Raw genomic sequence first — 22,587 nt, 5'->3', positions numbered from 1 at the left:
AGGTTTCATTGGACAAAATTCCTGGGGGGAAAAAAGACGACGATTCTCATGTAAGTAGGAAATGTCTACAAGGTGGTCAGAAAAGTCAAGGTGGCAGCCACAACTATGTGGTCAAAGCTTTGTCTTTAATGTAATATGCATCATATATTGCTGCATATATCTTTTTTGAACATAACCTGTATATAAATTATATTTTGTAAGATTCTCCAGTGAGCTAACGGAAGCAAATTGATCGATTTGTCTCCTTTAGCTCACTGGAGAATATAACAAAATATAACCCTTTTTTACAATAATTATTTTTAAATAACTGTCCTAAGATTGATGGTTTTACACAACTTGCAGCTAAATAATAATTGAAGCTGCACAGAACACTATCCACATACAAAGCAAACTACATCACAGCTCAGCATATTGCATGAAAATGCGTATTTAAATCCACATTCTATGTAAATTGCCCATTCAATTTCAGCAGACTGTACATGTAATACTGCAAGGGGGTTCCTGTTAGATGTTCCTTTTGCAATAATAAAAACAGGAAAATCAATCTTGATGTTCTCAGTGGGCTTTCAGCTTTTGCTACCAGTTGTAAGGATCAAATGAATCCAATTTCCATATCTTCCTTATATGCTTAACAGCATCTATCTACTTTCCTAATTGCTTGTGAGTTGGACTGTCTCCTGGGCCAAGTTTCTCCTGGGGAAAAATCCCATTTAACAATGCACAACCATGGCAATTTTAAGACGTAAACTCTCAGAATTCCCAAGCCGGCATTTATCTAAGGATGCAGCGATGGAAGTTCAAATTCAGCTTTGCCAACTTTATTATTTGGGCCTTTTGTCTTGACTATAAGGAAAGGTGCTAAATTTTGACTTCTTGCTTTATTCTAAAATCTGTATATCAATGCATTTCTTTTTATAGTCTACACTACAGACATTTTTGAGCAGGCACCTTCATGGCCATCTTAAAGCAAGCCAGCTGTGTTGCCATGCGAAACCCGGAAGGGACCTGCCCTATTTTATCCAATGGCGAACGCGCATTCCTTCTGTTGTCCTTAACTAAGATGGCGGCGAAACTTTCAGCGTCTATCCAGTGGCGCACACCTTTGACCTCTGCCCATAAAGTCACAGCCGACGTCTTCGCAGATCATGCGCTTTTGGGACTTGGCTTCTTTTCCTTTAAGTAAGATGGCTACCTTGTTCCTTTCTCCCTACGTCTTGCCCTTAGTGGAGACGGCAGGGCTGGCTTCTTTCGTCGATCTGACTCTGCGCATGCGCCAATAACTTTGGAACGATACTTTCTTGCCCGAAAGGAAGATGGCCGCAGCCTGAAGCTGCGAAAAATCAGCTGAGGAGAAGCGACGGTTGGGGTATTCCGCGACCTGCTTTTCTTCTCCTCATGCAACGCCGGGATGCTCTGCTCGAGCGGCTTCTTCCGCGGCATCGAATGTCCCTACGGGCAGGCCTGCGGGAGGCCCTACTGTCACTTCAGACACCCGCCCGGGGCCCAACACACCACCGATGGCCCTATACCGCCTCGACGCCTTTTGGCTCTGTCTGGTCCCAGCAGGCGCCCCGCCACAGTCGGAGGTAATCGGACAGCGTGGTGACCTCCCGTCCAACCGCGGAAAAGGCCCTACTATCCGTGCTCCGTAGCGCTTTTGAACTCGGGAGAAGGGGACGAAAAGCGTCGGCGTCCCTGTCTCGCGTGGGATAAAGGCGGCATGGACGTGACTGGCTTTTCTTACATTAAAGAAATCCCCTGTTCTCTCTGTTACAGTAACCGCCGGCTTTAGAACCCCACCCTGTTTCGTGGGATGGGCTGCGGTCGGTGGGTATCCCTGAGGCGAGGCTTCTTCCTCTCCCTGATCTGGAGAAGGAGAAGAAGCCCTGTTAAGGGTGTGAGGGAATTTCCCGAGAGGGCTTGGGATGGGAGGAAAGCAACGGAGAGCCTTCCTTTTTCCCCCCCCCCCCCGGAGCAAAGTCGATCATACCCCATTGGGGGGGGGAGGTAGTCGGGAGCAGCCATTGACACGCGTGGAGCAGCTCTCCTGAACGGGGGTGGGCGGAACGAAGCCTCCCCCAGGGGAATTACGCCTTCTCCTCTTCCTCCTCCTCCTCCCTAACTCCCATATCGCATCTGCGGGAAGAAGAAGAAAAATAATAATGTGTACGTTCGTAAGTTATTGTAACCAATTCAAGAGGGTTTTTCTTTTTTAAAAAAAGGTTGTCCTGGTGTGTGTGTTTGTGTGTGTGTCGCTTGCCGCCTGTCACCGGCGCCTTCTGGATCCTCGGTTGCTTTGTTTGTACCAGGCTGTTTCCTAGCAAGGCCCTAATATGTAGGAATCCGGTGTCACGAAATGTGGGCGTGGTCATTTGTACAGTTAGCTTTGGGAATGGCCTGGTAAATTTAAAGGAAGCCTCTCTGCATTTGGGGAAAGGTTCGTCCCCTGGCTGCGTGTTGCCTGATGCAGATGGGCAAAAGTAAAAAAAAGGCCACTCTCCTTCCCTGGCCTGCTTCGGTTTAAGCCAGTGATCGTGCAAGATTTTGAAAATTTGGCTAGTCTAGAGCAGGGGTCTCAAACCTTGGCAACTTTAAGCCTGGAGGACTTCCAAGTCCCAGAATTCCTCAGCCAGCAAACCTGGCTGGGGAATTCTGGGAGTTGAAGTCCATCAGGCTTAAAGTTGCTAAGGTTGGAAACCCCTGGTCTAGAGAACAGAAGAATTAGGGGTGGTAGCAGTCTTCCAGTATTTGAGGGGCTGCCACAAAGAAGAGGGGGTGACATTATGCTCCAAAGCACCAGAGGACAAGAAACAATGGTTGGAAACTAATCAAGGGGAGAAGCAACCTAGAACTAAGCAGGAATTTCCTTACTAGACAATTAACCAGTGGAACGACTTGCCTTCAAAAATCATGGGCATTCTATCACTGGAGGTTTTTAAGAAGAGACTAGACCAGGGGTGTCACATGTCACGGTGCCATCTTGTTACATGTCGGGATGTTTTTCCCCTTCACTTAAACCAGGCGTGGCTGTGGGCAGTGTGTGATGCATCCAGGCCGGGAGTTTGACAGCCCTGGACTAGACAGTCACTTATCTGAAATGCTTGAGGAGGGGGCTGGACTAGAAGACCTCCAAGGTCCCTTCCAGCTCTATTATAGTCTAAAAGAAGTTGCCAGCTTGCTTGCTAGATGGCTGCCACAGAGGCTTGTTTTTTTCCATGAAATTGCTGCTGTGTTATACGTGGCCAGTTACCAAACACCAGTTTCCAAGAAGATGAATTGATAAGATATTCCTTACACCTTTGGTTTTATTTTAAACAGTTTTTAAAATTAAATTGGTGGGGAAAGAACTTCGTAGGTAATAGTTATGGGCAGAGTAGAGTGTATATCATGTTTGTTTCTTCAAACTATGCAGATGTAATCTGGCTATAAGATTCTTCCTGCGAGATTATACAGGTAATCCTTGATTTATGACTACAACTGAGTCCAAAATCTCCACTGCTAAGCAAGATAGTTAAGTGAGTTGCACTCCATTTTACAACATTTTTTGGCACCGTAGGTAAGCAAATCTCTTCAGTTGTTAAGTGAATCATATGGTTAAGTAAATGGAGAATTGTAGTGGCGCAGTGGTTAGAATGCAGTACTGCAGGCAAACTCCCTGCTCACTCCAGGAGTTTAATTCTGAGCAGCTCAAGGTTGTCTCAGCTTTCCATTGTTCCAAGGTCGGTAAAATGAGAACCCAGATTGTTGAGGGGCAATATACTGACTCTGTAAACAGCTTAGAGTTGTAAAGCACTGTGAAGCAGTATATAAGTCTAAATGCTATTGCTATTGCTAAATCTGGATTTTCCCATTGACTTTGCTTGTTGAAAACCAGCTGGGAAGGTTACAAATGGTGATCATATGAATTTAGGACTTCACAAATACATGCCAGTTGCCAATTGCATGAATTTTGGTCATGTGACCATGGGGATGCTATAAGTGTGAAAATGGTCATAAACCATTTTTGTGAGCGCTATTGTAAATCCAAATGGTCACTAAATAAATGGTTGTAAGTTGAGACTACCTATATGATGTATTTCTTTTTAATTCAATATGTGCATTGCCTTAATTGTTGTGCATCATAATATATTTGTTGATATTGTACATTGCCATTAAGTACTTTATATCCTCAAAGATTTATTTTAAAAATATTAGAGAAGAGGAGGAAGCTTTTCTGGACAAGACTGAGACTAAGCTGAATGTGTATTTAAAAATGACAGACTCCAAGAATGATATGGAAAAATGTTACATTGAATATACCAGTGAAAGTGGCTGATGCCTTAAAAGGGATATACAAATAACAAACCAAAAATACAACCTGGATGACTTCTCTTTATTGGACTTAGAAAGGGACTTGTTAAAATTTTGAAGGATTTTGCGAGAAGGAAGAAAGAAAAATGAAAAGTTCTAGGACAGTACTGTATTTGCAAGGATTATAGATCAAGTTTGTTAAAAATAAAATAAAGGAATATAAAATTGTTATATTTGATTGAGGTTAACTATTAAAACTGGAGAATTTGGTAGTGCATGACATCAAGCTAGAAACTGGGAGACCATGAGTTCTAGGCCCAGCTTAGACCAAATACCAAGAAATGGAAATTATTATCATTGTATTTCCATAGCCAGTGACATCATAAACAAGAAAGCCCTTATTAGGGGACAATCCTTTGGACATTTTGCATCAGCAACAGAGTGAGCAAGACCTCAATTGAAGATCTTAGGGGTTGAGCTGGTATTGTTGAGAGGCCAGTTGCTTTGGTTCTCCTCAGCTTTCATCTAGCTCAGGGGTCCCCAAACTTGGCGACTTGTGCACTCCAACTCTCAGAATTCTCCAGCAGCATAGCTGAAGTCCACAAGTCTTAAAGTTGCCAAATTTGGAGACCTCTGATCTAGCTGGTAGCCATTTTGTTAAGCTATTTGAGTGGTTTCTATTTCCAATTGATCACTTTATGATCTATTCTTTGTTGTCCCAGGTATCAGTATCAGACTGACTGCTGATGTCTGGTGCTTTCCCCTTTCCAAAGATGTGTATAGTGGTCACATTTTAGTAATTGGGTAATTCATAAATACATGCTAACCTAAGTTATACTCAGTGAGTCTTGCTATTCTATTTATATGCCACTGCTATTCAAATATAACTCTCAGTGGTTAACATAAGAATACAAAAGAATACAAAAAAAATACTCATGGTAAATTATAAAATAACCATAAACTCAGTTAAAACAATGCAAATAAGCCAATAACCATGCATAAATGCCTTCAGTTAATTATTCCCAACCAGTCAGCTCAATGCGTTTAACACACATGATGCCATCTTAAAGCACAAACACACTTAGAAAGAATTCAGTTTTCAACATTTTCCTAAATGAAAACAAGGAGGTGGTATTCCAAAAAATGGGTGATGTCATTGAGAAATAGCAGTTTCTATGTTCAGTCCCCTCCCTTTCTGGAAAATTGGGGCTATTTGTTTGTCCTGAAATGCAGCATTGGCTGGAGCTATCTTGGTTGGAGTATGCAGTCCTGGAGGTATCTAGATGCCATGCTTCTTTTTATATCAAACCAGCACTTTAAATTGCTTCTATAAGCCTATAAGGGTCTAGTTGTAGGGCCTTTCACAAAGGCGTAATGTGCTTCTGATAGCAGGTGCTAGGATATACATAGTTGCTGCGTTATGAATCAGGTTCAACTTCCATGTAGTTTTAAACTATATAGTTTATAATGTGAAAATTTATCTACTATACATTTGGAGATTTAGTGTATGTGAGATGCTTGTTCTGAATGTGAACTACTTAAAAAAAAACACTGGGGCCGTTTAAGAGGGAAGTACCTTTTTAACAGCGGTGTATGGGAAGGTGGGACTAACAAGCTTCCTGTCTGCTGTCCTGCAGCCTTGAACAATCTTTGCTGTTCAAGACTTGGCAGTTGTACAGTAGGGCGTATTTTGATAGCTTGGTGTGTTAGGATGGCTGTAGAGTGCAAAGAAGACATTTAAAAGGGGAAGAGACCTTTGGATGAAAGTATGAACAAGTACCTCCATTGTCTGTCTGTGCATGAGAACCCAGGTAAAAAGAGAAAAGAAAACTTTTGTCCAATGATTATTTTGCCTTTTATATGTCAGAAAGAAATAACTGTGGCAGTCTTTTTACATACTGGCTGAAACCGTCTTACCAAAGAGCTGCTTAGTTTTATACATTGGTGGGCTATTTAGCTCTTTTTTGCCACCTGTGTCCAAAACATTGGTTAACGTGTTGCCTTTTAAGTCATTCTGGACTTATATATTAAAATATTTAGGAAGAGTTTAGAAATCAATTAAATAGCATCATCTAGTTGTATATAGTCTTAGGTAGAAAAGGAAATATTACTTATATTCTTCAGTCTTCCCCTTACAGCTTTTAATAGCAGAACAGTATTTATTGTCTGAGCAATTAAAATTGCATTAAGTGGTTAAAATGTTACATGGCAAATGTGGTATGGAAGGAAATGATCCGAGTTGTGAAATGTTTATGCATTTTGGGTCTTGGTAGGTATTTATTCAATGAACGAATGTATCCAGAATTTAAAGTGACATTTGTACAGATAGTATTATTTTCCTGAGCTTTTCCCAATGACACTGACTAACTTTAGGAACACGAAAAGCTTCCTTATATGAAGTCTATTCTTATAGATTTGATCTATTGTCAGTGATGGCAGTTTTTCAGAAATTCAGACAGAAAATGGACTTTTCCAATACTTGTTAATCTGAAACTTTTAACTGCTTAAGAAATGCTTAAGTTTTTTAAAAAAATAGGCTACTAAAATAACACATTTGTAGGTTTTGAGATCTGGTTTGACCAACGTTCAAGTACTCTTGTGCATATAAAGGTCTTTCTTTACTAATTATAGACATGTTAAATTTTGAACTGCAGATGTTCAAGAATGATTCAAAGCCTTACCATGTGTTTAAATGCAGATTTTGGAGGAGTGAAACTTGCAAGGGTTTCTAAAGTAATTTTTGAGTTGCAGTTTCAATAAAATCTTTCTGAGGTTCTACAGAGCATGAGGTAGCCATAAATGTATTTCTGTGCACATTTCAGTCTGTTTTTGACTCCTGATGACTGCCTAAAAAAGGCTGTGTAGTTTTTCTGGGAAAGTGTTTGCCATTGTCTTCTTCTCAGGGCTGAGAGATAATGATCTTCATAAGGTCATCCAGCTGGCTTCATGCCTAAAGCAGGACTAGAACTCATAGTCTCGTGGCTCCTAACCTGGTGCCTTAACCATTTAAACTGGCTCTCACAAATGCTTAGACCTGCTCAAAACAACATTTTAAGTTTTGAAGTTTGAATAACTTCCATGTGTAGATTTATTCATAAATATGGTCTGGAGGAAGAGTAGAAGAAGATTGTGCTTTTAGGTGTGGAGGTACATTTGTCTACAGTGGTCTTACCTTTAGTTTTCAAGAGGGGAAGAAAAAGTGACAAACAAGAAGCTGATTTTTTTAAGAAAGGAGTTGGATATAGCTTTTTTTAAGCAATATTTTTCCCCCTAGAACTTTTCTTGTAATAGATGCCCTATTTCAGCTTGTTCTGGGGAGTCTTTGCTAATATTTCCAAAGACATTAGTTAGATGAGATGGAGCTCAATTCCTATTGCTAAGCTATTCCTTTCTCACAATGCAAGGTCGATCTGTTCCTGTCTCCTAGAGTCCTGAACATTTTTAAACAATTTAGCAACAGTGCTGCTCATATGGTGGTGGCATGTATCAGAGGGCGTTGTGCAACTTTCTTCCCAGTCTTATCTTTTCTCTTTGCACATGTGGCTAAGGAAGAGGGTCTGAGATGATAGTGAGACTTCTGAACTATCATGGCTAATGGCTGTAGGTGAACTTTCTCTGTGAATGTTTATGAAACCTCTCTTAACTCTTATCAAAGCAGTCTCCTTAAGCTAAATACAGAACTCATCTGCATTGTGTGAATCTACGTTTTTCTTTCTACTGTAAAATATTGGAATTATCAGGTAGAAATATGATATGAAAGAGATGGTAGAACTCTCCTATATTTCCCCCCACATCGGGTATTCAGTTAGAAATTAAAACACACTTCTTCTTTAAAAAAAAGTTCATGACGCTCGTTTACTACGAACTGGAAGTGAACATGACTTTTGCGTGTCTCCTTTTCATTTGTGCTCCAAATGAAACATGCTCTTCCAGTCCTTGTTTGCTGACTGTTTTTTGTTGGCTAACATTCCTTCAGCTTTCTTGCAATAGTCCTGTGGTTTTCTCTCTCATTTTGGACCATAGCCTCATTATTGGTGTGTGCTAATTCATGTCCTGCTTTTGAGTGCAGTTCTTCTGTTACTGTTTGGAGGACTAGTTTCTCTGTAATAGATTTATCTTCTATCACTGTTAGTTATGTTAGTATTAGGATCTCCCATAGGAACCTGATAATCCGATTAGCTGAGATTTACTCCTGGATCCTGTTAGAAACAAGGTATACCTAGTTACAATTCCTCACTTTCTTCAAGATCAAGTAGTTGAAACTTTCCATTATTTTCACAAGCCAATGTGAAATACTAGTCAGTGCTAACCCATCCTAAGTTCTTTGCTTGAGACCAAAGACTTTGCATAAGACTGTCTTATATATGGGGTGTTGAAGTTGCATATTATCAATTTTAGATAGGAGGAAAGATAGGAGGAAAGATCTGAAAAGTTGTTCATTTATAAAATGTACATGCCGCCCATCTCACTGTTGAAGCAATTTCAAATTTAGATAAGAAATTCCAGCATCTTCATGTTACAGCAGGGATTTGTGTCCCAAGTCTAAAGAAAAGAGGGAGAAAACACAAACGTGTCTTCAGCCATACCTTTATGCAGTGAGGCTGGCTGGCCTAACAGGAATGGTTGCTGATGCAGACCGTTCTGAGGGCCATATGGCAGTTGATTCTTTTCCTTCTCATTTTTTATAATCGAATGCATTTTTATAATTGGGATTTGATGGGTATTCTGGGAATGATTGATGCTAACCTTGTTTTTCTTCCTTTTCCAGGGTCTGGTTATGACCCCTACAACCCAGAACTTCCCAAACCTGTGGCACAAGACAGCAATGGCACTTTGGAAAATATTGTCTCGTCAGCTTCTGGAATTCTGGAGCTTGAGCTGTTTGACAAGGCAATTGAAGCTGCCAAGAATGAAGTTGAACGTGAGCAAAAGAAGTATGAGGAGCTGCTGGAGACAACTAAAGAGTATGGTTCATCTGAACCCCCTTTACTTGCTTCTAAGGCTGCTGGATTAGCAACATCCAATCCATTCAGTTCTCTGGAGTATAGTCCAGGCAGTTATAATGCAAACAGTGGTAATGATTACAATCCTACTCCTCTTGCAGTGGCTGCTTCTAGTCAGTCTAACAAATATACTTTGGACTCCTTCAACAATACGAAATTCAAGGGTAGCTCACTGGAATATGTTCCCACTGTGGTCACTCAGCCGAAGAAGTACAGCAGCCCTGTTGTAAATAGAAAATACATAATTGACAACTCCAAGCCTTCAACAGATTTAGAATATGATCCTCTTTCAAATTATTCTGCCAGACTGTTGAGCAAAGCTAAAGAACAGAAGGGGACCAAGCGGAAGAGAGAAGTTGATCACGAGGAGGCATATTCTCCTTCATTCAAGAAATATTGTGACGAAACAAGCAACGATGAGCCCATCGCCCGGTTCTCTGACTCGGAGGATGAATGCTACGAAGCTTCTACCATCCCCCTTAAATCTAAAGGAGGTTCAGAAAGCAAACTGGGTGCAGCCAAAGAAAAGGGAGCCCCACAAATAGATGCCAGTTCCCGACAAATGAAAGAGACTGCCGTGCAGTATGACATGGGAGACATTGAGAGCCCTCAGAGAACTGCTGTCAAAGATTTAGTGGAGAAAAATGCCAAGTTGGTCAAAGTGCCTTCTAACCGAGATGCGAAAGCAAAGGAAAAGAACAAAGTGGCATCAAAGGATAAGTTGAAAAAGAAAAAGGAGGATGACCGCAAGGTGCACGGTAAGAAAAATCAAGATAAAATAGGGGACAAGGAGAAGATGAATGTGAAGGCACAGCACAAAAATGGGGAAAGGAGTAAGGAGAAACCATGCAAGTCCCATGTTGATAGGCATGCACTGAAGCTCAATAAGCCAAAATCTGTGATTTCACCTGGAATTAAGGAGGAGAACTCTGGCAAGAACAAAAATGTCAGCAAAGCTACTGCTACTGAAAAATCAGGGACTAGTAGGAAAGATGGCAAGTTCCAGCCTGTAGAGTTGAAAAGGAAGCCCCAAATCTCTAGTGGAACTGAACACAATAAGAGAAAAGACAAACAACCTGCCTTGAAAAGGTCTAAGGAAACATTGATCAACTCTCAGGCCAAGAAGGAGGTTAAGCGCAAGGTTAAACAGCGGTCCCTGAGCCATGTTGATCTCTTTGGTGATGAGAGTGGAGAGGAGGAGCAGGTGAGCCAGCGTCCTCTTCCATTCCCTGATGTGAGTTCAGACTCGGACAGAGATGATGCTGATTTCTCTTTGCCCTGTGACAATGGGATGGCAAATGTTAAGAAACTCAAGTTATCCCAGGCTCCTCCTGCTGCTTCCTCTTCCTCCTCTTCTGATGATGAGATTGATTATTCTGGCCTAGAGAAGGATTTGGATTTTGAGACTGACCCGATGGAGGAGTGCCTTCGGATATTTAATGAATCCACCGATGTCAAAACGGAAGACAAAGGCAGACTAGGAAAACAGGTAAAGATCTAAGAAGGCTGGGATGGGCTGATGAGTTAACAGGCTCTGCAACCTGTTTAATTAAAAACATACCTCTTGATCGAATCATTTCTGAACGTGATGTCACTGGGCCTACCCTTGAATTTTAAGGTTTACTGAAAATATAAATGATTTGACATATTGAGTGTGTTATGAAAGGAACATCTTCAGGTAGTCCTCGATTTAGAACAGTTGTTTTAGTGACCGCTTGAAGTTACAATGGCACTGAAAAATGTGACTTATTGGCGATTTTTCACACTGATGACCGCTGCAGCCTCCCCGTGGTCACATGATCAAAATTCATAACTGACTCATATGATAGTTGCAGTGTCCCAGGGTCAGGTGATCACCTTTTGAAACCTTCTGATAAACAAACTCAAGGGTCTGCAAACTTGACAAGTTTAAGACTTGTGGACTTCAACTCCCAAAATTCCTGAGCTAACATGACTGGAGGAGGAATTCTGGGAGTTGAAGTCCACAAGTCTTAAACTTGCAAAGTTTGAAGACCCCTGAGCAAACTCAATGGGGAAACGAGATTCGCTTAAAAACCGTGTTACTAACTTAACAGCTGCATTGATTCACTTCACAATTGTGGCAAGAAAGGTCGTAAAATGAGGCAAAACTCACTTAACAAATGTCTCACTGAGCAACAGAAATTTTGGGCTCAATTGTGCTTGTATGTCAAGGACTAGCTGTAGAACACTTTTAAGTGATGGTAGTTTCTTTAGAGTAGATGATGATGACGGCCTCTTTCATTCCATACATTCTGTGAGTTTGGATTTTCTGGCAGTAATGTGTTATAGGTTCCCACAGGGGGAAAAAAAAGGTAGCCAAAGGTGTCATGAAAGGAACTGTAATATATAGAAACATATTTTAGTATATAAAAACAGTAGAAATTGGGTCATAAAACAATTTTGCATTTCAAGGATGGTTGGCCCTTGGCTTGCAAAGTAATTCGTGTAGCAAGCAAGATATTGACTGAATTAGAGATAAATTTGCAAAGACCCTTGGAATTGCTTAGGGGTTTGGAGCAGTTTTGTTGCTTGATGCCTAGTATACTTCATGCTTTAGGAATTATATTTTCACTGTGTAATTATAGAGGAAGACATTGAGTGAGAGAAGCCTGTTGACTCAAGCAACAGAGCTGCTTCACTGTTTCCTTTCCTGAAAAAGCCTGTAGCTCAGACGGCAGAGAACTTAATGCTCCTTGTGGAAAGACGTAAGATTCATATCCTAGCATTTTTAATTGGCAGTTGATGGGGAAGGGCCTTCCTCTGCTGGAGGTTCTGGAAAATCACTGCTAGTCAGAATAAAAACTGGGCCAGACCATTGGACCACCTAGGGAAGTCATTTCCCAAGTTCATGTGGCTTCTGTAATCTCTTCCAATATGTGATACAGGTACTCCTCCATTTACAACCATTTGTTTAGTGAACATTTGACGTTAACAAGGGTACTGAAAAAAGTGACCTATGACTGTTTTTCACACTTATGACTGTTGCAGCATGCCCATGGTCACCTGATCAAAATTCAGATGCTTGGCATATTTATGACGTTTGCCTTTTGCGACCTTCTGAAGAAGCAAAGTCAATGGGGGAGTCAGATTCACTTTACAATTGCAGCTACTCACTTAACTGCAGTAATTCACTTAACTGTGGCAAGATAGGTTGTAAAATGGAGCAAAACTCACTTAAAAAATGTCTCACTCGGCAATGGAAATTTTGGGCTCAGTTATGGTCGTAAGTTGAGGGCTACCTGTATTGGTGAAATTATGGGTGTGTCAATTATGTACATCACGTATTCAAGTACAGTGGACCGAACATGAATTGTTTTTTAAAAGTATCCTTCTTTTAAAAATTGCTATCCTACAGTAGCAATTCTTTTTTAAAATGTACAAAGTTTCTTGGATTAAGAGGTTACAGATCCATAAGGTGCAAGGGAAGACCAAATAAAGTTATTTGCTTGTCTGTAAAAGTACTGTAGAAAATTCAGCAATAAATTTTCCCCAGTCCTCCAAATGGGTCCACAGCAGGTGCAGAAGTCCCTGCCAGTTTCAATCTCAATGTATCTGGAAGGTGGTTACCAAAGAATATAAGAGACCATTTCTTCTTCTTTGCCCTATGAAAATGAGCATATCTTCCCCCTCCCCAAACACTGTAAGCTGTTGCTGGCAGTGCTGACCTGTTCTGTTTTTCAAAATAAGCTTTGTGATTTTGTTGTTTTGAAAAGTACCCAATATCAAATCTACAACTAATTTGGAAATTTACTTTTTCTCTCTCTCTTCCCTTTCCTTTAGCTATCAAAAGAGGAAGGGGTTGAAGAAAAGTTGACAGAAGACAGTTTAACCACACTCTTTCCTGGACAGAAAAGAAGGATTTCTCATGTAATGAAGCAAGGACATGTAAGTAGATCTTGTAATGGCATCCGAAGCTTGTCTGTGATGCAGTCTTGCCAATCTCTATTCTTATTGATGAGATTTTGGGGGCATATTCCCATGTCCAGCCAAGTAATGTGAGGTTGTGAATGTAGTGTTGAAACCTAGTACCTGTGGATTCCCACAGGCCTTGATGATGTACACTTCTGCGTTTGTGGTTTTTAGACACGTGGTACAATAGCACTCAGGACATCTTTGAGCTGTCTAACTTAACACTGTTTCTAGTATGTGATATTCTAGAAATAGCTTTGCAATTTTCAGGGTGATCCTAAACGTGTAGCCTTTCGTTTTGTTTGTATTCCTGTTGCTGTAAGATATGAAGAACGTTAAAGAGAATCTAAGTTTTTATAGGTAACATTCACATATAAATATTGAGGATCCCAGCTAATTTAGAAGTGGGGAATTCCCTTCTTCCTTAATAGCTGCTTCACCCATAAACTTTGGAGGCCTTGCTGCATGCTTCTGTACCACCAGCTGTTTAGGAGAAGGTGCAGTAAGAGGCCTTCTTTGCCGTGGCAGCTAAGAATTTAGAAAGGCAATAAAGCCACATATAAAATAACAGATCTTTCCCTGGGCTTTATTTTTTTTAAGGCATGCTTGGTTTTATGCTGTTGCCCAGTTAAAGTTTTGATTGTAGCTGTTCGTCAATTTGAGTTAGTTGTATTGTATGTGATAGGTTTTAATTTTCGTGTTTGCTTATTTGAAGCACATTCTTGCCGATTTGGCATTCTATTGGCTGAATTCAGTTACGTTATAAAATTGCAGGATTTAGATGTGTTCTAAAACAACAAAAAAGCCCCCTTTCAATGAAGTGAATTCAGAACAAATCAGTCATTTGTTTTCTTCTGTTGGGATTAAATAGTAGCGAAGAACAGTAGTTTAGGTAACCACCAGTATTTTTCAGAGTATTTACCTCATTTCTGAGATTGATAATGTGATCTGCAGATGTTCCATTTATTTAAACTATTCTTTCTTTGCAGAAATTATTTCTAGCTTCCTTGCCCTTGAAAATGTGTTCTCTATATTTGTTGATTTGCAGGTTGAAAACAAACCTTTTTTTAAAAAAGTGAAGTAAGGAGATTTTAGTTGCTGGGTCTTAGTTGTGTGCGTGTGTATATGCAAACCTTGATTAGCCTCTTTTCTGGAACATCAATGGGCTCTTTGTTTTCACAAGTCAGGCCTTTTTGGTCACCGCACACAACATTCCAGCCGATTGTACATGTTCCTTCCATTTGTCCATTAAGCACTGTTGCAGAGTAAGAGAGAAAAAAGTGCTCTTGTGAAATGGATTGGAAATTCTGAAATTCAAATATTTGCAAGTTCTTAGCACATCTGCTGTTCCCAAACCCCTTTTGCCAAGGTGTATCGAGGTTCAGCACCTGTCTTCAGTATGAAAACATCGCAGGTGGACAAATATGTCCCTGAAATGTGTAGATGGAACATTGTTTGCACTGTCTTCAAATCCTCTTTGCTTCTGTTCTGTCTCGTATGAGTGAATCATATACTCATGATTGGTAAGGCCAATCTGTCAGGGTTCCAAGTAATGACTCCGTAGAAAGCAGAACTCCAAGGCGTACAAGTTCCTCAAAGAACAATTTTATTGGAGATATGCTGGCACAAGCTGGTGAAAACCGACTCTGAAAGTTCCCGTGCTTTTCACCTGATTAAAAAGTGAAACTTCCCCCTTTCCCCAAACCATCAGTCACATTGTCCATTCGAGGGGCTGGCTGGTTGCCTGGATACTGTGCTCCTCCTTTGTCCAGCCACCTCTTAGAATGTCCTTGGTTCCCATAGGAAACTATTTTGTTTTGGCTACAAACCCTCATCTAACTATGTTCCCTCTCCGTATCCCTTCTTCACCCTGTGGGAAGCCTCCAAAATGGCCCCAGCCAGGTTCGCTTTAGAGTTGACGCAATCATTCTGATCCAATTCGAAATACATGGATCCAGATTCCACACATGGCAAGCTTCTCCTTTATCACGCAAACCAATGTCCCTCCATTTCCTTTTCAGGTGGAAGTCCCAAGCAAGCCAGTGATCCGGCCTTACCGGCCCCCAACTGCCCAAGAGGTCTGTTACCAGAGGATTCAGCTAGCGCAGAAGCAGGCAGCACAGCTGGCCCAGCAGCGGCCACAGCGGCCCCTGCCGAACGCAAACTTTCCTGTGGCACCCCAAAGAACCTCCATTGTTATGCAGAAAGGAGAAAGGAAGCGAGTTGCTCATGTGCCCAGTGTGGCTCTTTCAGCAGTCTCCAAGTTGGGCAAGTGAATGTTTCTGGTTTATTTTTTTTCTTGCAGAATTCTTCATTCTTTTAGGAGAAGCAAGGCAGAGGATCCTCATCTTTTGACCTGCTGAGGGGGACCTTGAGTCAACTGAGCGGTCTGAGGGGAAAGAGGAGGAAGGCCATGAGGATGGCTACACCTCTCTCCGTAAAGACTCCCCAAAGGCATGTTGCTCCCATAATCAGAGTTTTGCAGTTCAGTCATGAAAAAGGAATGAAGCTAACTTCTACTCCTGTGCTGTCTGTAGATGTCTCTTTATATTCATGTATTTTAATTCTGTTTTGAGTCCAGTATACAGTCTCTAGTTGTACGTTCCCCAGGTAGCAAGTCCCTTGCAGGGAAAACCAGGTTCTTTGTATCAGTTTGGCAAGAATATTAACCCATGGCTAGATAAGTACACCTTTTATCGTTCCGTTTGTGCCTTTAGTCTGGTGTATCCTTTTTTGTTTTGTCTCTCTTTCCCCCACTCTCTCTAATCCAGCAATAAGTAGCAAATGTGCAAGCTGGGAACTTTTTTACTTATTTATGTTTTTACATGTTCACACCTTATCAATGCTGAGACCTTTTTCAGACTTCGTACATTTCACTAAACAGAGTGAAAGGATAACAAGAACATGTAAAACAGGAAGTAAAGTAATAACCTACTTGGGATACCCGAAGAGCTAGAGCAGAACAAATCTCACTAAATGATAATGATTATTGTACCCTTGATTGAGTGGCAGCTGCATGTGAATAAGGTGTGACTAGTTCAGCCGGCATTAACATGGCCCCTTACAGATGACTTAGAACTTCAGCTACCAGATTTAGTAGCAAAGATGAGCAAAGGCTGGCAGAGAATTCTGGGAAATGCAGGAGTGGGTGTCAGGACTCCATGTACTTGGCCCAACAGCATCAAAATTCCAAGGCAGGCAAGTTCCTGAAAGAATAGATTTATTAGGCACATCATATTGGCACATCTGGGGAAACCTGACTCTGAGCCCCCTTTGGCTTTCCCTTTAATTCAAAGTAAAGTTTTCCCTCCCCTGCCCAGGCAGTTCATCACATGGTCCAATCTGGTCATTCAGTCTGAGACCCCACCTCTTTGCACCTGGTGGGAAAACTCTTGGTTCTCAGGAGAAAGAATTTTATTATGGCTACAATCCCCCAGCCCATCTCTTCTTCCCCCCTCCCATTCCCACAGCTTGACTTTCTTCGCTGTGGCAGCCCTGAAGAGCCAAGGGGGAAAATGAATCCTGGGCTGGCAGAGGTTTTCGACACTTATTTCAGTCTTCTTTTCAACTCTCCCTAAATCAGGTGTGTCCATCCTTGACAACTGTAAGACTTGTAGACTGCAACTCCCAGAATTCTGGGAGTTGAAGGCCACAAGCCTTAAAATCACCAAGGTTGGACACCTCTGCCCTAAATGGTCCACCAGAAGTCGGCAGGTCAGTCCTCATCCTTTCCATAACTTACATAATTCTAAGACTTTGTAACACGTTTCAGAATTTTGCCCTACTTCTGAATATTGTCCTTTTCTGCCCACACCCTTTCAGTTCCTGGAAATCTTAAGAAGATCATCCCACCTGCACGTGTGGCATCTTCCAATGGTCTTGATGCTTCAGCATTGAAAGCTCGAACGCTGACTGGGATGGCATCTAAAACAACTACCACAGGTGTCCCAAAAAGGATAGCACATACTCCCACTCTGCAGGTGATGAATTGCCAGTATATGGTTCATAGCTAATTTTTCAAATTGAACACATTGCCCTGCATGCTGTTTTAGCCTTTAACTATTTTATATTTTAGGCTTTAACTTTAACGTTTGGAAGTCAAAGACTATTGAAGATAAGCACTTGTTCAAGATTGTGCTTCCTTTTGTCTCCTCTAGGATTTATCGTCCAGCTTTGCGTGTAAAAGATATTTGAGTCATTCCTAAGCAGAATTTTGGATCATTTGGGAAGTTTCAATAAAGGAGAGAATATAGTTCAGGGTTGAAATGAGGGATCCTTGGTGCTCTCTGAGTTTGGTTGTTTTCTTGCAGACGTTTCATTACCCAAACTACATCAGCAGTGCTAGCAGATGTAATGAAAGATCTGCAAGAAAACGAGAGAGAACACCAAGGACCCCTATTTTGAGAAGTTTTATTCCGATGGTTTTGAATGTTGTTTGAAAAAAAAAAAACCACATGAAATTTGATTGACTCACCAATGAACCTCGGCAGTATGATCTTGTGGGCTGTGGGATACTGCAGAAGGTTGACCATTGGACCACATGTGGCTCATAGCTCATATATAGCTTAGTAGAAGAACCAGTCAGAGACAGGAAAGGCATTGTAGTAACTGTGCTACCAAAATAGCTTATTTTCTTTTCCCTTTTCCATGTTCTCTAGAGCACCGCCTTGAAAAGGCCAGTTATTCCCACAGAATACGGTGCCAAAGTTCCCACAAACATCCGTCAGAGGTACCTCAACCTCTTCATTGATGAGTGCATGAAGTTCTGCCCCTCCCAGCAGGGAGCATTTGACAAGGTTTGTGTTTTTGTAATGGTCATGATAGCAATGGCAATAAGACTTCTGTACCGCTTCACAGTGATCTTATAGCCCTCTCTAAGTGGTTACAGAGTCAGCCTATTGCCCCCAACAATCAGGCTCCTCATTTTACCCATCTCGGAAGGATGAAGAGTTGAGTCCACCTTGAACCTGGTGAGATTCAAACTGCTGGCAGCCGGCAGTCAGTAGAAGTAGCCCGCAATACTGCATTCTAACCATTGCACCACTGCGGGTCTTAGGAGGGATGCTTGAGCATTCTTATAGTTTGCACTTCTTTAACTGTAGGCCTAAATCACAGAGGAATTGAATCACTTTTAAAAAAAATTGGAAGTTCACTGAGCAAACATATTTGCAAGTTCAAATTTAGGACAGCCAGCCCAATGTTGAGCTTCTTTTTTTGAATAGTAAGAGAATCACAGGTCTACATTTCTTACCTTGTTTTTAGAAGTACTGTTCTCTGTGTTACAAACACAGGTAGTCCTCAAATTATGACTGCAATTGAATCCAAAATTTCCATTGCTAAGCAAGACAGTTTTAAGGGAGTTTTGCCCCATGGTATGACACTTCTTGCCCAGTTGTTAAGCGAATCACTGCCATTGATAATAACACAGTTGTTAAGTGAATCTGGCTTGCCCCTTGATTTTGTCAGAAGGTTGCAAAGACCCCAGGACACGGCAATTGCCAAGCGGCTGAATTTTGATCACGTGACCATGGGCGTGCTGCAGTGATCTTAAGTGTGAAGAATGGTCATAAGCCGCTCTTTTCAGTGCCATTGTAACTTTGAACAGTCACTAAACAAATGGTTGTAAATTGAGGACTACTTGTAGAAACTTTTTCTTCCTGCTTCTCCTTGTTGATGAATATGTGGCCATTCTCCTTGACATTGGAAGCCACCCAATCTATATATTATATATATATTCTCCCTAGCCTGGGAACTGCTCCTTCCCCCCTTAGCAACTTCATTTTGTATTTTAAAACTAAAAAAAAAATGCTGATGGTGGGAATGCTGTTCACAGGCTCTTGCTGAGGAGAAGGTGGTGTATGAGCGCAGCACCAGCCGCAACATCTACCTGAATGTGGCAGTAAACACTTTGAAGAAGCTGAGGACTCTGTTGCCCAGCCCTTCTCAGGAAGTTCAGAGTATGTACTTAGACTTTACTTCTTTCTTAACAGGCTGAAGTTTCTCTGCTACTTTACATTTCATTTTATTCTTTCCTTATAGTCTCAAACCTCCATTTCTAGACATTTGGAGCTTCTTAACAAAACACACTTCAGGCTTGCACAATAGACTGGGCAAAAGACTGCCTACCAATCCAACAGGACATAATTCTGTGGGCAAAACTTTCATAATGCATCTCTTGGCCAGCCCCATAACGTCTGTACAAATAGACACAGGTTTAGCTGGTTGCACTGTAGTATTATGCCATACATTGTCTTGCCCACAAACTGCTGCTATTACAAATCTTATTTAACACATTGGCAAAGGGGGTATGTGATGTTAAATCCTAAAATAATTATGGTACTCATTATCACTTCTTCCTGAGCTTAATATTCGCAGTGTGTGTGCCTTTGACTTTTAAAGCAGCAGCCAGTGAATAGAGATCTGTATAGCACTTTCTTTGACTCAGAAATTTTATTTGTAGTTGTCCCAGGATGTTTGCTGATGTTCTAGTTTGACATCTGCCTTTTTCTTCCAGAGGCCAGCAATAGGAAAGTGGTTTCTCATGAAGCTATGCTAGGAGGGAAACTGGCAGCCAGGACCAGTTATACACTTAATCGTTCTACAAGCTTACGGCTAGAAGACCTGACAGGTAGGTTTCCCCCTTTTTTTCATCGCACACAGTGATTGTGGTGGGGGTGGGGGGTGGGGGGTGTAACTCTATTCCTTTCTGTCTGTTTTAAAGGCCTTCAGATTGATTTTAGAAGTAGGCTGATTGTTTTTCAGTATCAGAGAACTGATAGGATCAGTGTTGAAAGCCAATTCAGAGCTATTTAAAACTATAAAAAGCACAGAAAAGCTGTGGAGAAGAATGGGCTGAGGTCACTTTTTAGAGGCTCGTTGATGCATGGTATGTGTGATTCTTCTAAATGTCCCCCTTCAGTTAGACCAGATTTTATCCTGTAGGCAGGGCATTTCATGATAAAAATGCAATTAACCCCAAGTAAACCTGTTGTTCTGTTAACACCTTCCATGATACATTGCAGAAATTGTAAATAATCTAATCTGTATCAGTTTTGTATGTGGATAAAGCATTAGCTTTGAAGCAAAACAAGTTGCTTTTTTTAATCAATCACATAAACGGTTGGTAGATATTCCAAGTCTGTGTGGGGATAAAAATAATCCTTCAAGTTGCGTGGTCCTAAGTTCTGAATGTGGTGTCTTTGCAAATGCATTCTGTCTTGCTGAGAGAATTGGTATCAGCAGTCAGAACTTCATGATTCTTCACTTACATAATGGATTGTGTAAAACCATGAAGGTTTGGTACGGAACCCAAACATCCACCGACACATTGATGGGATCTAAGATGTCTCGTAACTAAATGAGAAAAAAGCTCAGTTCAAAGTGGATAACTCAGTGGTTTTAAAAAGGAAAATTCTCTGCTAAGGATCATTAGGAAACAGATTGAACAATCTGAAACCTTGAATACCACCTTCCTTACAAGAAAAGGCAAGAATACGGGTAGTCCTCAAGTTATGACCACAATTGAGCCCAAAATTTATGTTGCCATAGCATTATGTGCTCTTCGTATATACTGTTATCTATGTGTTCTATGTCACATGCTAAATAAATAAATAAATAAATAAATAAATAAATAAATAAATAAATAAGCAGCTAAAACTGCTGAGAATTATGGCCACATGACCGTGGGATATTGCAGACATAAAGCCGTAAAGGTGAGCTGGTTGCCAAGCACCCAAGATTGGCCACTGGGCGGAGGGGGGAAGGGGTGGTCATCAGAACTTCATCAGAACTTCAAAACAGGTCATAAATAGCACTGTCCATCAAACAATTGCTAAGCAACCAGTTGGTAGGGAAGGACTACCTGTAACTTTAAATTCATGAAGGACAGATCTACCAGGATTACTTATTTCTGTCTTGGAATCCATGTATTGGACGAACAAAGTTACAAGAGGGATATGTCTTTTTTTTTCCAATTTTTTTTTAAATTTTTTACACATCTCTTCATGTGAGCAATGTGATTCCAGATTACAATATTTATACACAGTCATAGTTACACTTTCAACTTTCTTAATATCACTTCAAATTATTATCCATTCGACTAATCTTTAGATCAATTTCCCTGTCATATTTCAATTCATTAATTCAATATCAAAATCATTTCATTCTCGCATATATTTTCAATTCTTTATCCCCTATTATTTCCATTTTCAGCTTACCACCTATTTTATGTTACCTTATGTATTGTTATCATCCATAACTTTCTCAAGACCAATATATAATTAGACAGTCAGGGAAAGAAAAAATGAGTAAAAGTAAAGTAAGATTAATACGTTTAGGAACCACATGGTATATCCCCCCATCTACAATATATCTTATATCTATTCCAGAGATATTCATATAATCATTTCATATTTTTTCTTTGTTTCCAAAATTTACCTATGTAATTTTAATAAATTTTCATTCCCCTGCTTTTGATTATAATTCATTCATTATAAATATTTTACATTCCCACATAATCCCTTCTAGTTCATCATCTTTTCTATGTTCTCATATCCTTTGTATAATCAATTGTATTTTCTATTTCATGTATACCACAAAGAAAAAAAAATAAAAACAGAGTTAATTTCCCCTTTTACTTCCCTTTGAACAATTTCAACCTATAGCATTTATATAACCCTAATTTACACTTTTTAAACATAATTAATACCAGATTTTCACCCGTCATCATATTCTCTGTTTTCCTAGTATCATTTAAATAGTCATTAGCATATTTTAGAATATGTATGTATATGTATGTGTGTGTGTGTGTGTGTGTGTGTGTGTATATATATATATATATCTCAAAAAGAAAGGATTAATAACAATAGAACCTCTTCATATCACTCACTCCATTTTCATTTTTCTCATCTATAATTATCTAATAATCTTAAGGTAATTCCCAGTAAGTTATAAACTTCAAATCTCCCCAGTCTACATTTCTAATAGAAAACACAAAGATACATTTCCCGTGTGGTGTCCCCCTTTTATGCTATATCTAACCCTTATCTCTAAATCTCTCGGCCTTGTTTTAGCCAGCTTTCCCTTTGCTAAGTTTTCCTGGCCTTTTCTCTTTATCCCTCTTTTTTCCTCTAATATTACATTTATTTCCATCTGCCAGTCCCCCATCTTTCCTCCCCCCCCCCTTTCCTTTTCTCTTTTTTGAAATTTCTTCTTGTACAGCTTCTTCTTCTTTTGTTTACTCTTGGGAGCTTTTTCTCTTTTATTTATTATCTCTGTCGCCAATGTCTTAGTTTTAGTTCCTTTTGTGCCTTTTGGCAATGTCTGAATTTTCATGTCCATCTTGGCTGTTTTCCTCTTCCTTTGG

General features: G+C 40.4%; 1 protein-coding gene across 2 annotated transcripts in view; it reads left to right on the top strand.

Moving 5' to 3' along the window:
• The first annotated feature begins 1,271 nt into the window (after positions 1-1,271).
• The window catches only part of REXO1 (RNA exonuclease 1 homolog), a 37,186-nt gene continuing 15,870 nt past the window's right edge, over positions 1,272-22,587 (top strand). The window contains exons 1-8 of one of the 2 annotated variants that reach the window (XM_026698954.2): positions 1,272-1,586; positions 9,059-10,782; positions 13,095-13,199; positions 15,245-15,491; positions 17,046-17,203; positions 17,882-18,019; positions 19,057-19,180; positions 19,738-19,851. In XM_026698954.2, coding sequence (XP_026554739.1) covers positions 1,409-1,586; positions 9,059-10,782; positions 13,095-13,199; positions 15,245-15,491; positions 17,046-17,203; positions 17,882-18,019; positions 19,057-19,180; positions 19,738-19,851 — 2,788 coding nt within the window. In that variant the 5' untranslated portion in view covers positions 1,272-1,408. Of the gene's footprint in view, positions 1,587-5,959; positions 6,102-9,058; positions 10,783-13,094; positions 13,200-15,244; positions 15,492-17,045; positions 17,204-17,881; positions 18,020-19,056; positions 19,181-19,737; positions 19,852-22,587 lie in introns of those variants that run through there. The other variant, XM_026698955.2, reaches the window with a different exon arrangement.

The sequence above is a fragment of the Pseudonaja textilis genome, chromosome 1 (assembly GCF_049901715.1).
Source record: "Pseudonaja textilis isolate UNSWEBS1 chromosome 1, rPseTex1.2, whole genome shotgun sequence".
In the NCBI taxonomy this organism is placed as follows: domain Eukaryota; kingdom Metazoa; phylum Chordata; class Lepidosauria; order Squamata; family Elapidae; genus Pseudonaja; species Pseudonaja textilis.
This window is presented reverse-complemented; position numbering and strand designations above follow the sequence as displayed.